The sequence below is a fragment of the Trichechus manatus genome, unplaced genomic scaffold (genome assembly GCF_000243295.1).
Source record: "Trichechus manatus latirostris isolate Lorelei unplaced genomic scaffold, TriManLat1.0 scaffold00137, whole genome shotgun sequence".
Taxonomy (NCBI): Eukaryota; Metazoa; Chordata; class Mammalia; order Sirenia; family Trichechidae; genus Trichechus; species Trichechus manatus.
In genome coordinates, this window is record NW_004444073.1 from 1518271 (window position 1) to 1533570 (window position 15300).

Sequence of the window (15300 nt, forward strand, 5' to 3'; positions counted from 1 at the left end):
TTAATTTTCTCCTCTGTCAAATGGTCCTACCCTTAAGACTGTTGTGGAGATTAAATAGAAAAAAGTTTATAAAGCACTTAGCATAGTGTCTGGCAGAGTAAAGCCCTTAATGAAGGTAGTTATTAGCATGAAATTGCCTTCTTATGAATTATTTTATTACAAATTTGTGAAATAATTCTTTATTGCAAACTTAACCTGTTGTCGTCGAGTTTGATTGCAAACTTAAGGACTTTTAAAATCCTAACATTAGAATAGGCATAGAAAGAAAAGATGGGACGAAGTTGTAATATTGTCTAACTCTGCTTTTGTAGGTGGCATGGGAATTGACACTAAAGAAGGCAAGACACATTGTCGGGAAATCCCAGACTCTGGTAAGCAATCGGCGGGTGGAATGCCAGCCTTTTCCTCGGGCTGCCCACCTCTCACTGGGCCCATTCTCACACTCCAAAGGCCAAGGGCCGCGCCTGATAGAGGACCACAACGTGCCTTGTTGCATTTGGATTGAAGTAGTAACGTGAGATCCCTCCCCCTTTTTTGTCCTGCCTTCTCTCTGTAGCAGGGTCTCTCAACCTCAGCACTATTGACACTTCGGGCTGGATAATTATCTGATGTGGGGGCTATTCTGTGAATTTGTAGGATGTTTAGCAGCATCCCTTGTTTCTACCCATTACATGCCAGTAGCTCCACGCACCCCATCCCCAAACAACCACAAATGTCTCCTGATGCTGTCAAATGTCCCAATGGGACAAAATCATCCTGGGTTGAGAACCGCTGCTCTCCAGGAAACCATTTTAGAGGAGGCCACATTCTTCTGCTCCTCCACTTCCTAGAAATGTGACCTGAAGCAAGGTGCTCAACCTCCCCGAGCCTCGGCTTTCTGTTCTATAAAAAGGGAACGATGACAGTGCCTTGCTCACTGCACTGATGTGAGGATCTATAGAGATAATGTGTGCAAAGCACCTGGTATCATACCTGGGACTCACTAAGTGCTCAGTAAATGTCAGTTAAAACATCACCATTGATTGGAATGATTTGGAAGAGGATAGCAAGATGGGTTGCACTTGAAGAAAGTAATCAAAGTTACTGAACTGTATATGTAGAAATTGTTGAGTTGGCGTATGCTTTGTTATATATATTTTCACCACAATAAAAACGAAAAAAAAGCCACCATTATTATTCCTCTCCTCTCCTTTGTCTTGTCTGTAATGATAATTTTATTCAACAGATACGATGTTTAAAATCAAACCAAACCCACTGCTGCCGAGCCAACTCTGAATAGAACTTGTCCCATAGGGTTTCCAAAGCTGTAAATCTTTATGGAAGCAGACTGCTGTATCTTTCTCCTGCGGAGCAGTGGTGGGTTCCAACAGCCAACCTTTAGGCCAGCAGCTGAGCGCTTAACCGCTGCACCATCTGGGCTTCTCCAAATAAATGATCACAGAGTCAAGTATTTACTTAGATCCTACTGCAAATCAGCCCCAACCGAAAAGGAATCAGAAACGTAGACCTTTAAAGAACAACATCATCCTTGATGGATGCTAAAGATCCTGCCAGGAAGGAAGCATTTGTCGGAGCTGAGAGGGCATAAACCTTGTCCTTGGGTTCTCCCGGCTGGCCTAGCTCCTCACTCATCTTGATGCAATGCATGTACAGTAGTATTGATTTGGAAACAAAGAAACAGAGGGGAGAAAATTCCTTCATTGCTAGGGTTGTCCAATAAAATGTCCATACAAATGTAAGATGCCCAGTTAAATTTGAAGTTCAAATAAACAATGAATAATTTTTTAGTACACATATGTCCAGTGCAATAGTTTATCTAGGAACCCTACTCATGGGGGACACAGGGATTTTGATCTATAAGAAGATACAAGTAGAATGGCAATGTGCTGCACATTTCTGAACATCAATCAATCGATCACAATGTCTGCATCACCAATTGTTATTTAATTCAGTAAACAAGTAAAGGCCAACAGGAGCCAGTTCAGCCAATCTCCTGAAGTCATTGAACAAGAAATGAAAACGCCACATGAAACCCTTGTCCACCACCTTCAGAGCTCTGAGCAGAAATGAAAAATAACACAATTCTTCTTTTATTCTTCTCAGCGTGTGTCTAAACACCTGTTCTCGGGACATTGTTTACTTCACTAGCATGAACTGCCTTGGCGTTAACTCAAAAGCGAATTAGGATTTTACAATTTTTCGTTTCTGTCACCAGCATTACAAGCTTAATTCACAGGGCAGGATTCCAATAATTCCTTGAGAGAAGCCCCTCCCCTCAAAAGAATCTTACCCAACAATTCAACAATAAAAAAAACTCCTCAAAAACCTCCCCTGATTTATTTACTTTCCAGATTAAAGCTATCAAGGGAAAAAATAATCAGAAAATGCAAATAAGTGTCTCTGAAAAATGCTCAGAGAATACTGACTGCAATTAATTCCATTGTGATGGCTGAGGGAATTGCAGACCCAGGCAGAACTCAAAAAGATACACATTTTTTTTCCAGTTGCCATCAAGTTGAATTTGACTCATGGCGACCACATATGTGTCAGAGTAGAACTATGCTCCATAGGGTTTTCAATGGCCGATTTTTTTTTTCAGAAGTAGATCACCAGGCCTTTCTTCCGAGGTGCCTCTGGGTGGACTCAAACCAACAAGTTAACTGTTTATACCACCCGGACTCCAAGAAGCACATACTAGGTTGCATATTATTTCAACACAAGCTGTCAGACTTGGAGAATCCAGACTAGGGAAAGTTATGCATCATCAAAGGGAATCAAATGTTCAAAAGAAGAGCTAGGTTTCAATGAGGCCATGAGAGTGTTTTCACAAAGACTTTCAATGGGTCTGGCACAGCGCGGAGCATCTAAGGGTTTAGAGTACCTGAGTTATGGGATCATTTTATTTAATTCTCACAAAAACTCTCTACAAAGTACATGCAGTATTTTGTTATCAACTCCATCTTACAGAAGACAGGACTGAGGTTACGTCATTTTCCCATTTCCACAGCTAGTCAGTTAGAAGCCTGTCATTTAGATCCAGATCTAGCTGTTTCCCATGTTTCATACTCTTTCCATTGTTAATAGCTCAGTGCTAAGCTTCAGGGAGCGCCATTCACATCATAGGCTCTGTGGATATTGGAATCATGCAGTACACAACCTGTGCAGCTGTGCATGACAGCCCTGATCTCAAATCTGCCTGCTCAATAAAATCATCTGGGGAATCTTTAAAAATTGCTCATGTGCAGGTGCCACCCCAGGCCAATTAAATCCAGGTAATACTAATACGTCGTCCTGGGTGGTGCAAACGGTTAACACACTTGGCTAACAGAAAGCTGGAAGTTTAAGTCCACCCAAAGACACCTTGGAAGAAAGGTCTGGTGATCTACTTCCCAAAAGATCAGTCATTGAAAACCCCATGGAGCACAGTTCTACTCTGAAACCCATGGGGTCAGCAGGATTCAGAGTCGACATGACAGCACCTGGTTGGTTGTTGGTTTGTTTTTAATACTAACACATGGTTAGGGTTGAAGAGTACTTCACCATGCAGAAATTCAACTTCAGGTTAGATGTGTACAGAAGAGTGGTTACCCTCCCCATTAACTTTCCATTTACCCCACTCACCTCTTTTTCTTTATTCGAGTCCTGCTTTTTGTTCTATATTCATTTAACATGCTGGTGTGTGAAGACACTCAGAGATGGTAAATAGATTGCAAACTGAAGATGCTGCCTGACTGCTGTCCCCAGAGACAGTCAAATTTGAGACTTTCATTTGAGATGGGTTAGATGCAGCCAGATGCAATACTTTCAATCTATTGCTGAGTTAATAACAGGGCACATTTTGGCTCTGTTTAGCAAAGTTCAAACGGAAAGAATGGGGCTAGCAAACAGACAGGGAAAGGCTTCTGCAATGCTGCTGTGTTCATCTCTGTCCTCTTTTGCAAGCAAATTGTTAGAAGAAGATGGTTTTTCTCTGTATTGCCTGGTGAAAAGACCAGATCATCAAAACTTCATCTGAAACAGGAGGAGTTTGTGAGTGGGGAGGGAGTGCCTGGGTAAGCTGCATCGTCCATTGCCCATCTCCTTGCCCCAATTACTGCACAATGATTGTCAAAGGCAGCTGCAGCCTTCTGGCTGAATTTTGACAGTTAACAGCTGTACAATCATAAAATTTTATTCTATTGTACCTCTTGTGTAGTAATTATAAGGTTATCCGCATGATTTTTTTTTTAATGTATTAGTTATCATCAGTGTTAAAACTGACTTTGCCTTTAGGTTAATTATACCAGGGCCTTCAGACTAAAGTAAACATTTCTAAAAAGTTGCTTAAAGTTCAAATGGAACCTGACTTCTGACTCCAGGTCTCAGAAAGTGTCTATACTTCCAAACTACTACCAATGTTGTGGTATAATTTCATGCTGGTGTTTGTTCTACAAGGTGTCTAGAGTCCTGGGTCTCAATCAGTTACTGAGTCTCTGGAATCAACTTCTAATCACACCTTCTTTTTTACCATTCTTCCCCAATTTACTCCAGGGATTCTAACTAGTGCTAATTTTGTCCCCCAGGGGACATTTGGCAATGCCTGGAGACATTTCTGTGCTGCAGACATCTAGTGGGTTGAGGCCAGGGATGCCGCTCAGCATCCCACATTACACAGGGGAGCCCCCACAACAAATGACTCATGGCTACGCTATGCGTGCTTAGTAGAACAGCGCTCCATAGGGTTTTCAAGGCCATGACCTTTAGGAAGCAGATCATCAGGGCTTTCTTCCAAGGCACCGCTGGGTGAGTTCAAAACACCAGTCTTTCGTATAGTAGTCGAGTGCTTCACCGTTTACACTACCCAGGAATGCCTAACAAAGACTTATCCAGCCCCAAATGTCAATAGTGCTGAGGTTAGAAACCCTGCAATTGGGCCTCAGAGTTTCTGTCTGCTAAGGGGTCTGTCTGCCCCGTCTCACTGCTACAGGCCATCCTCTTACCCACAGACCTAACTTTCTGAAATACAAATGTGATTCCTCTGCTTGACACCTTCAAGGATGCCCACCATCCTCAGGATAACATGTAGTGCAGCATTCTAGGCTTGTTGTAACAGTTCCTTCCTTCCACGATCCACTACATTCCCATGGTTCCATAGCCCCAGCCAGGAAGTGTTTGGAGGTCCCCTAAGACAACACACCTCACACCTCCACAGCACTGCAAGGGCACTCCCTCTGCCTGGAGCCATGCTTCTCCAAACAACCGAGGGATCTTGTTAAAATGCAGATTGTGATTCAGTAGGTCTGGGGTGAGACCTGAGACTCTGCATTTCTAACAAGCTCCCATGCATCCACGCTCCTCGTCTATAGGTGGCACTTTGAATGGCTGGGACCTAGACAGTGGTTCTCAAACCTTAGCTGGAGCCCCAGAGTTTTTGATTCAGTAGATCTGGGGTGGGACCCAAGAATGTGCATTTCTAACAAGTCTATGGACTGCACTTTGAGGAGCAAAGCCTCAGAGCATCTTTCTCTTCCATCCCTCCTGGTTTGCTCCTGGGTCATCACCTGTATCCTCCTTTGGGTTTGTAGAGAACCTTGCAAATCCCTGGACCACTGCAGACATCACCAGATGTGCTCAGAGAGGAGATGCCCACCTAGACCCCACCCCACCCCCCACTATACTGTAAGCTCTGAGGATGTCCTTTTCTGTCTCCATGCCTTGCAATATGGATGGGGGAGCTATTCAAGATTGTTCCTCTAACCCTAGAAAGCTGAACAAACACCCATCACCAAGATCCTTAAATACCTTGCTTATATTCTAAAAAGGTTGCTGAGTCTCCTTTGCCAGGGTCAAAACATTGCCAATGCCCATAATTTACCTCATAGTGACTCTTTTGGCTGGCTGGTACAGACTGCATCTTTCCTTTCATTGATAGGTGCTGGTTCCTAACTTTTCCTACCCTGTTGTCTTCTTTTTTGTTCATTTGAGGAAGACATCATGGAAACCACAATCTTCCTAAAAGCACTGTTAAGTGGAAAACTAGAGTTTTTATCAAACATCTGGAGTTTTAGGGAAACCATTGTCTAAAACCCCTTTGTTCCTAAAGCTTGAGGTGTTTGTTGGCACATCTTTTCTACTCCCCTAGGGAAGGGGCCTTCCTTCTTTCCAAACCTCTGATATGTCTCTTCCTTTAGTCTTTATTTTGCCTCATAATAGGATGGAATTGTTTTACTTGAAAATATTATTTTGTCCAAACCCTTTTTCAATGCATTTGGGTACAATGAGAGAGAGAAGTGTTGGTATCAGAGTAGAATGGACCAAGGTGGATCAGACCCATTTGGGAAGAGACGGAAAGCGAGGGCTGCCTTGACGGTGGGAATAGCTGCCTGGGTGAAGAAGAAGGGGCAGGGGAGGAACCTGCAAGGCTGAGGAACCAGCAGGAACAAAGGCGTTGGATAAATACAGAATATGGGGACAGGAGCCAGAAGTAAATTTAGATAAATAAAATGGGGCCAGATTCTGGAGGACCAAGGTCCAGAAATCTAGACTACAGTGCCAACAGAAGAGAAAGGACCCCTAGAAGTTGGGGAAACATTCCTTGAACTAATCAACTGTTATCTTTTCTCTCTCTCTCTCTTTCTCTCCAGAAATATCCTAGAAGTAATTCCAGTATTTGTTCACTTCCGTTTTTGGCCAAGATCTGCCAGGAAATTAAATCGTATGTATGCTATTTCTACCTTCCTGAGTGAAGCATGTGATAGTATCTTTGGTGCTTACTGTTTTCTAATGACTAACTAACATGATCTTCAAATTTAAAAGGTATCTTCCTGAAGGTAAAACTATTTCTTGCTCAAAACATAGCTTGTACAGAAGCTAGAAGAGAAATTATCTCTGACCAAATCACTTTGCAAATATATTGAATACCAGTATCTTTGAACCTCAAAGTCTGATTTATGTCCCAAGCTAGAATGTAGAATGCCATGATACATCCTTAGCAGGATGTGGGCACTCATCTGAGCAGACCCAGAAACAGCCCTTCCTTTTCATTTAAGATACAGACAAGGTCAAAAACTGGTCATGGCATGGACTCTTTGACCAACTTTGGTGCAAGGCACTCATGAAGCTGGAAAGGGATCGTCTTGTCACTGATCCGGTCAGACATACATGAGCAGAGTTTCCAATACAGAGACACTGTCAAGAATTCCCAGCTCTTCTGTCTCAGTTTAAAATCCCGTATTCCAGCTCCGTATTGAGTCTGGGGCTCTGCTAAATGTGATAACAATTGCTGTTCAAAACTTTAAGGAGTGGAACAGTGTCCTGAGAGGGGCACTGGACTAAAAAGCAAAATAGTTCAGGTTCTACCTTCTACTGGGGAAAAAAAACAAAACATCAAACTAGTTGCCATCTAGTCAATTCTGACCAACAGTGACCTAATGTGTTTCAGAGTAGAACTGTTCTCCATAGGGTTTCCCATGGCTGATCCTTCTGAAGTAGATCGCTAGGCCTTTCTTCTGAAGTGCATCTGGGTGGATTTGAACCCCCAACCTTTCTGTTGGTAAACGAGCACTCAACTGTTTGCACCACCCAGTGACTCCATATTTTCCACTGAGTTACTTCCAATATGATTGCTGCTAGTACTGCAACCAGGTAAAATATTGAGACTGTACTATGTGCAAGATGCCAACCTTCCCATTCATTGCCTCACAACTCCGTGAGGTGGGGATAATTATTTCCATTTCACAAAGAAAGAAATTGAGTCTTAGAGAAGTAACTTACCCAAGGCCACCAAGGACCCCAGATACGCCCCCAGTCTATTTGACTCCACATGTTCTTTGGGAACATCCATATTTTTGACTTCTCTGAAATGCTGCCTCCTGAGCAGACTTTAAGAACTTGAGCCACTTAATGCCTCTGAGGCTCAGTGTCCCTATATCTAAAATGAAGATATTGACTAAATTCTGGCCACATATTAGAACCTTCTGGGACATTTTTAAAATGCAGATTCCTCAGCCCATACCTGGTGGCAGAGTGCCACATTTTCCAGAAACTTCTTATGCCATTGGACTCCATACCTGGACTTCTGATTGTCTAGGCTCTCCACAGTACTCACCTTCCTGTTAGGGGCCAAACAATGGACGCCACATGTACAGGTGATGCTTCAGTGCTCTTTAGCTGTGAGACATTCATTTAGGCCACATCAGCTGTGCTGACCCTTGTATCTTTCACTCTTGCTCCCCCGCAGGCAGCTCCTATTACTTCAGCCCACTCTAGTCCAGCCTCACTCTCACGGTGGGGGTTAGACAGAAGAAGGCTCAGAGGTGGGAATCAGGCTGCATATCTGGGCTGAGAGACGCCTCTCTCAAATTACTCCATCGTTCATCTCATGAGCTTCATGGGTGCTTGAATCCATTGAACTTCTCCAGTCTGTTTTGAAAATGTCTGTGGGGAGAAGGAGGAGGCTATGATTCTGATCCATGTTCAGAGCCTCTATAGGATCCAGGAGATTAAAACTTTCCCTGGTTCATCTGCTTGCATCAGGCCCTGCAAGCCAGCTATGCAACGTACTGGCCTGAGTCCCAGAAGAAACACCCCTTTTTCATGAGTGGAGATGGGAACCAAAGGACATCAGGACTTGGGGAGTGGAGTGGAAACATCACACAGGAAGGAGGTGCTGGGAGGCTAAAGTGCAGCCAGCTCTCCAGCCCTTATTCTGTCATGCCTAGCTCCCACTGAATTGAGACCCCTGTCCCCTGTGAAGGCATAGTGGCCACCCTCCGCCTCCTTACTGAAAGCATCATTGCATTTGCTGTGTCAGTCATGGTCCAGAATAACCTAACAAAGCCAAAGTGACAACCCTCCAATAGAACCACCTTTGAAAAATTGAATTCAGGAGCACCTGTGGCCAGGGATTTTCCTGGCCCAATTTAAAATAGAAATTAGTCTTTCACAAAAAAGCAAAAGCAGTGTGCTGTTCTTCTTTCTAAAAATCATCGTGCTCTGAGTATAATTTGCACCAGGTTACACTTCGTTCAGTGCTTTATGGTTTACAAATCACGTTCAAATGCAGCCTCATTTATTCTTCAAAACAACCTGTGACTCAGTAACAAAAATGATAACTAGAACTGTTTTATTATTATTATTATTAATTACTTTATCTTAACAACCTTATAAGACAGGCACCATTATTATGCTCTTTCTAAAGAAGTAAGGTAATTTTCCCAAGGACACAGAGGAAGTAATGGGTAAATCTGGCATTTGAACCCGGCGGCAAGTTCCAAAGGCCAGACTCATAGCCGCTACATTGACTGCCCCTCAACTCCTAGTCCCACTTTTGAGATGAGCAGGTAGGTTCTAGCACCTTAATGCTTGACCCGTTAGCACACAGCCAGCCGGTGGTAGAGACAAGACCCCGTGTCTTTTGTTGCATAATCCTATGATAAAAAGCCCTCTATGAGGAGTACCCTCTTCCCTGTCCCTCCCCCCTGCCTCCCATCTCATTTGGTTTGACACCATCAAAATTCATTTGAGGTGTCCCCACTCCTGGGAAGTGTCCCAGACTAACTTCAGGCACTTGGCTAGGCTCCTCGGTCCTCCTAGATCACCTGCTCCTGCTCCTCATCACCCTCTTCTTCCATTGCTGTACCCTGTCAGTCTCCCACAGCAACTCTAAGCTTCTGGAGAGAAGGGATACCATTCCTTGCTGAAATTTTTTCCCTGGCACCTACCACGGTGCTTAGCATTAGTAGGAACTCAATGAAGAAAACAAGGGCAATAGCAAAGAAATGTACTACACAAGCAGGAAAGAAGAAAGTGTAAGATACCAGGCTACTGTGATAGAGCAGTCAAGCTTTTTTGGTTGGGTTTGGTTTGGTTTTGATCAGAATTCACAGTGTCTACATACTGTGTATGTTTTATTGTAACTGTGGTAAGTCAGAAGTGTCCACTCTTTTAATAAGCCATTCTTTTTATTTAATTTCTACGTACAAAAACCCACATAGATCTCTTTCACATAAACACGTACAGACTATCATGTTGTTGTTGTTAGTTGCCATCGGGTAGGCTGTGATCCACGCCAACCCCATGTACAACTGAATGAAACGTTGCCCAGTGCTGACAATCATCACAATTGTCGGCATACCCGTGTCCACTGTTGAGGCTACTGTGTATTTTGAGTGTCTTCCAATCTGGGAGACTCATCTTCTGACACTATATCAAAAAATATTCTGTTGTGACACACAAGGTTTTCTTTGGCAAATTTTCTGAAGTAGATCACCAGGCCTTTCTTCCTAGACTTAGTCTGGAAGCCCCTCTGAAACTTGTCCACCATAGGTGACCCTCCTGGTATTTGAAATACCAGTGGCATAGCTCCTGGCATCACAGCCACACTCAAGCCGCCAGTATGACAACCTGACAGACGGGTGGTGGCAGACTATCAAACTATCATATGTTATTTGTGCTTTTACTTCATCATTATTTTCTTATCCTTTTACTTTTTTTTTTTTTTTTTTGACTTTTTGGGGGTTTTTTTGAGTTTTTTTTTTAATTGTACTTCAGGTGAAGGTTTACAAAACAAATAGTTTCCCATTAAACAGTAGTATACCTATTGTTTTATGACATTGGTTAACAACCCCACAACATGTCAACCCTCTCTCCCTTCTTGACCTTTTTTTTTTTATTTTTTGGTGAAAATATACATAGCCAAAGATAAACCATTTCAAAAATTTCTACATGCACAGTTCAGTGACATCGACTATGCTCTTCCAGTTGTGCTGCTATTCTCACTTTAGATGAAGGTTTACAGAACAAAATAGTTTCTCATTAAATATTTAGTACACATGTTGCCCTATGACAATGGTTAACAACCCCACTACACATCAACACTGTCCTAACTCAACCTTGGGTTCCCTATCACCAGCTTTCCTGTCCCCTTCTGCCTTCTAGTCCTTGTGCCTGGACTGCTGTGCCTCATTAGTCCCGTTTTGTTTTATGGTGCTGTCCAGTCCCTGGCTGAATGGTATTCTTGTCCTTTTTTGCTTGCCTTCCTTCCCCATGCCCTCCTCCGTCCACCCACATTGTCCATGCCCCCACCACCAAGGTGAGCATGTCAACATGCTGGAGTATATCCTTCCATGGTGTTCTCTGTCCTCATATCGTCTTACAGAGATGTATAAACACATCTATGTGCAAACGCAACAAGTCTGTTCCCAGCTCTCAAGTGCTGCCTGGGTCTCCAATACGAGGCAGAGACACATGGAAGCTTTATCCTCATCTTTTTTTCTTTTATCATAATGCTCTGGTTTCATGAAATAATTTTAAGGGAATTGAACTTGAACAACTCAATATTATGTAATAAATAACATTTAGCTGCTGTCATAAGTACTCACTGGATCAAGCCTCCTCATCTGACATCTGGCGACAGTCAGTAATACAGAAGTAGTAGTGAGATGGGGATTAGTTGCAACAGCCGTACAATAATTGGATCGAACATTGTGAGCTGGAAATCTGAAAGTCTAAAGAGGGTCCATAGGATGAATTTTGGATGTATCCAGAAACTAACATCTGAAAATGTCATCAAAGTAGACACCTGACTCCTGTTGCCCAATTCTAGGAACCACCGTTGGGATAATTGTTCTCACTGCACACAATAATAATAATAATCAGTTGTCATCAAGACAACTCCAACTCATGGCTGCCCCATGTGTGTCAAAGTAGAACTGTGCTCCATAGGTTTCCAATGGCTGATTTTTCAGAAGTAGATCACCAGGCCTTTATTCTGAGGCACCCCTGGGTAAACTCAAACCATCAACCTTTCAGTTAGTAGCCAAGCATATTAAGCATTTGTACCACCAAGGGACTCCAATAACAATAATCCAAACCAAACCCCCTGCCATCGAGTCGGTTCCAACTCCTAGTGACCCTTTAGGACAAAGTAGAACTGCCCCATAGAGTTTCTAAGGAGCGCCTGGTGGAGTCAAACCACCAACCTTTTGGTTAGCAGCCATAGCTCTCAACCACTACACCACCAGGGTTTCCAGATAACAATAATAGCTAATGTTTACTTTTTAGTACTCTATGCTTGCCACAGTTCTTCATACTTTACATGTATCAATTCATTTAGTCTTTCCAACAGCCCTAGGAAGTATGGACTAAGATTGACCTCATTTTTCAAATGAGAAAACGGAGGCACAGAAAGATAAAATTATTTTCCTTCGGTTACAGAGCTAGTAGATAGCCACCTTGAGATTCAAACCCAGAGAGTATAATTTCAGAACCCAGAGCTATATTATGGGGCTTCCCACGGGCTTTTCCTTCCTACTAGGATGCCCTACTCTGTCCTATAGGGTCACTATGAGTCGGAATCGACTCAACGGCAACGGGTTTGTTTGTCTGTTTTTATTTTTTGGTTTTTTGGTTTTAGGATGCCCTTCACCCAATTCCTTGTCTTGAAAATTCTTTCTCATCCTTTAGGTTTCACTTTAAGTTCATCTCCCCCGCCCCATATAGATAGAAATATTTTCCCACTTGGTGCACAATCCATGATACTGTGGTTGTCTGTTGATGCATCATTTTTCCCCACTCATCATTAAACTCCTCAAGCGCAGGGAAGGGATCCTATCTTCTTCCCTCGTATCTAACGTGATGCCTGGCACAGAGCAGGCACTCCAAAAATGCCTGAGAAACAAACAAATAGATGAATGAATGAGTATTTCAGCATAAAATCAGACTCAGATGCTGCTAAGGCTACACAAGGTATCAGACACAATTCTGAGTAAGTTATATTAGTAAAAGTCAACAACGACTTCTCTGAAACATTGGAGCCAGATGTGATTTGGAATTCAGAATTTTTCAGATCTTAGGAAGATAAACGTAATTGTATACGCCATAACTCACCTAACACCCCCAGAAGGGCTTGGGCTAGCACCTCCCAATCAAACTCATTTATATTTCAACAGTGAAATGTGTGGATTTTCATAAGAACTAGGATATAGCTTATGAATTGCCCTACATCAGCTCAGGTCAGGTTTTGCCACCAATTGAATTTTCTGCAAAACTGGGGAGAAAAACAGCTCTTGGTTTTCAGAGTTGTTTGGATTTGGGGATGGTGAATAAGGGATAGTGGACTTTATAAAGCTGCAATTTATGATACTTTGGCTGATCAATCTTCCCTCTCATGTCTAGAATTTATGGTTTTGGTCAGTTGGTTTGAGCGCTTAAAATAAGTGGAAGAAGGTTAATTCAGTGAACTAACTGTCAAGTTTTAGAGATAATTTATTGTTCCTTCAAGGACAAACTTACTCGCAAGATCGCAAAGGTCGGTGGGGATAGCTTTGACATACTAAAATGAGACTTTCACCCAGCACCCTTTCCTGGACTGAAAATATGACCGTTTCAGTCCATGCCATCTCTCTCCCTGTTCTTCCCTTCCCCCACACCACCTTCCTTTTCTCAGCCAGAAAAATAAAATAGTTGACTAAGAGGTCAAATACATACTTCGGAGAACACTGCCTAGTCTCATGGGACATAGCATCTTTAAACTCTTTTCCGAAAACTTTTCTTAAAAGTCACAAAAATAAAAAACAAACCAACAAAATCCATTAACATTGAGTCAGTTCTGACTCATGGCAACTCCATGTGTTACAGAGTAGAACTGCTCCATAAGGTTTTCTTGGCAGTAATCTTTATGGAAGCTGATCTCTAGGCCTGTCTTCCATGGTGCCATTGGGTGGGTTCAAATGGCCAACTTTTAGGTTAGTAGTCAAGCACAAACTGTTTGCGCCACCCAGGGACCTTAACAATTTATGTTAAATGATTTCTCGTCCTTTGGAATCTATTGTAATTGTTAGGTGCCATCGAGTCGGTCCTGACTCATAGCAACCTTATGTATGACAGAAGGAAACACTGCCCAGACCTGCACCTTCCTCACCGTTGTTGCTATGTTTGAGCCCATTGTTGCAGCCACTGTGTCAATCCATCTCGTTCAGGATCTTCCTCTTTTTCGCTGATCCTCTACTTGCCGAGCATGATGTCCTTCTCCAGGGACTAGTCCCTCCTGATAACATGTCCAAAGTATGCAAGACAAAGTCTCACCATCCTTGCTTCCAATGAGCATTCTGGCTGGAATCTAATCAGAGTATTTTGCAAAATTCCCAGCCCCAGAATTACAGAGCAGAATATAGGGTCCTACCATAGGAGGCTAATATAACTTGTATAGTCCCCTTTAGTGTTTTTCCAAAGAGGTCTATAACCTGGACTTTTGGTGTGTTCACCATCCCACATCCCTAAGGTGGGCTCCATGCCGCCCGTTAGGCTTCACACTGGCTCTGGCTGTATTCATTTGCCTAAGGCACTCAGAACTGTGGTGAAGCTCTTGATTTAAAACAACATTTAGTAAAATGTGTGTGTATGTGCCTGTGTCTATTTTGGTCTCGGAAGCAATCAGGTTTAGGATATACCCTATACTGATATGAGCGCAACTGATCGATTGATGACATTACATTGTACTATGGGAGATGATTATATTATACTAGATTACATTATGGACAGTGGTTACGTTATACTAGATTACACTATGGAAGATTGCATTACATTACGGTAGATATAAGGTCATTACGTTACATTACAAAAGGTAAACTGCACTTCCCAAGGCCGTCTGATTTAATTACGTGTAGCTACTCCATGACAGCAACTAGACTAGTGTTTGGTCAAAAAGCTAGGAACCATAGCCTAGCCAAGTTGACACATAAAATTAACCATCACAGGTAAGAATTTGCTTGGTCATCACATCAGGGTCCTTGGTTTCCCAGGCTCATGATTAGGTGTGAAGTTTGCTAGCTAATGACAAGTCAAGATTCTCAGAACTGTTGTTGTTCTTAGGTGCCATTGAGTGGGTTCCAACTCATAACAACCCTATGCAATACAGATCAAAACGCTGTCCAGTCCTGCACCATCCTCACAATCATTGCTATGTTTGAGCCCATTGTTGCAGCCACTGGATCAATCCATCTCATAGAGGGTCTTCCTTTTTTTCGCTGACCCTCTACTTTACTAAGCATGATGTCCTTCTCCAGAGACTGGTCCCTCTTGATAGCGTGCCCAAAGCACATGAGACAAAGCCTCACCACCCTCACTTCTAAGGAGCATTCTGGCTGTACTTCTTCCAAGACAAATTTGTTCGTTCTTCTGGAAGTCCATTGTATATTCAGTATTCTTTGCCAACACCATAATTCAAAGGCATCTGTTCTTCTTCGGTCTTCCTTATTCACTGTGCAGCTTTCGCATGCATATGAGGCGATTGAAAATACCTGTGGCTTGAGTCAGGCGCAC

The 15300-nt window shown here is 42.8% G+C and overlaps 1 protein-coding gene across 2 annotated transcripts in view; it reads left to right on the forward strand.

The window, feature by feature from the left end:
- The window catches only part of AOAH (acyloxyacyl hydrolase), a 240538-nt gene that overhangs the window by 88016 nt on the left and 137222 nt on the right, over positions 1-15300 (forward strand). For both annotated transcript variants that reach the window (XM_004385300.2, XM_023739575.1), the window contains 2 exons: positions 312-371; positions 6624-6694. In XM_004385300.2, the coding sequence (XP_004385357.1) occupies positions 312-371; positions 6624-6694 (131 nt within the window). The remainder of the gene's footprint in view (positions 1-311; positions 372-6623; positions 6695-15300) is intronic.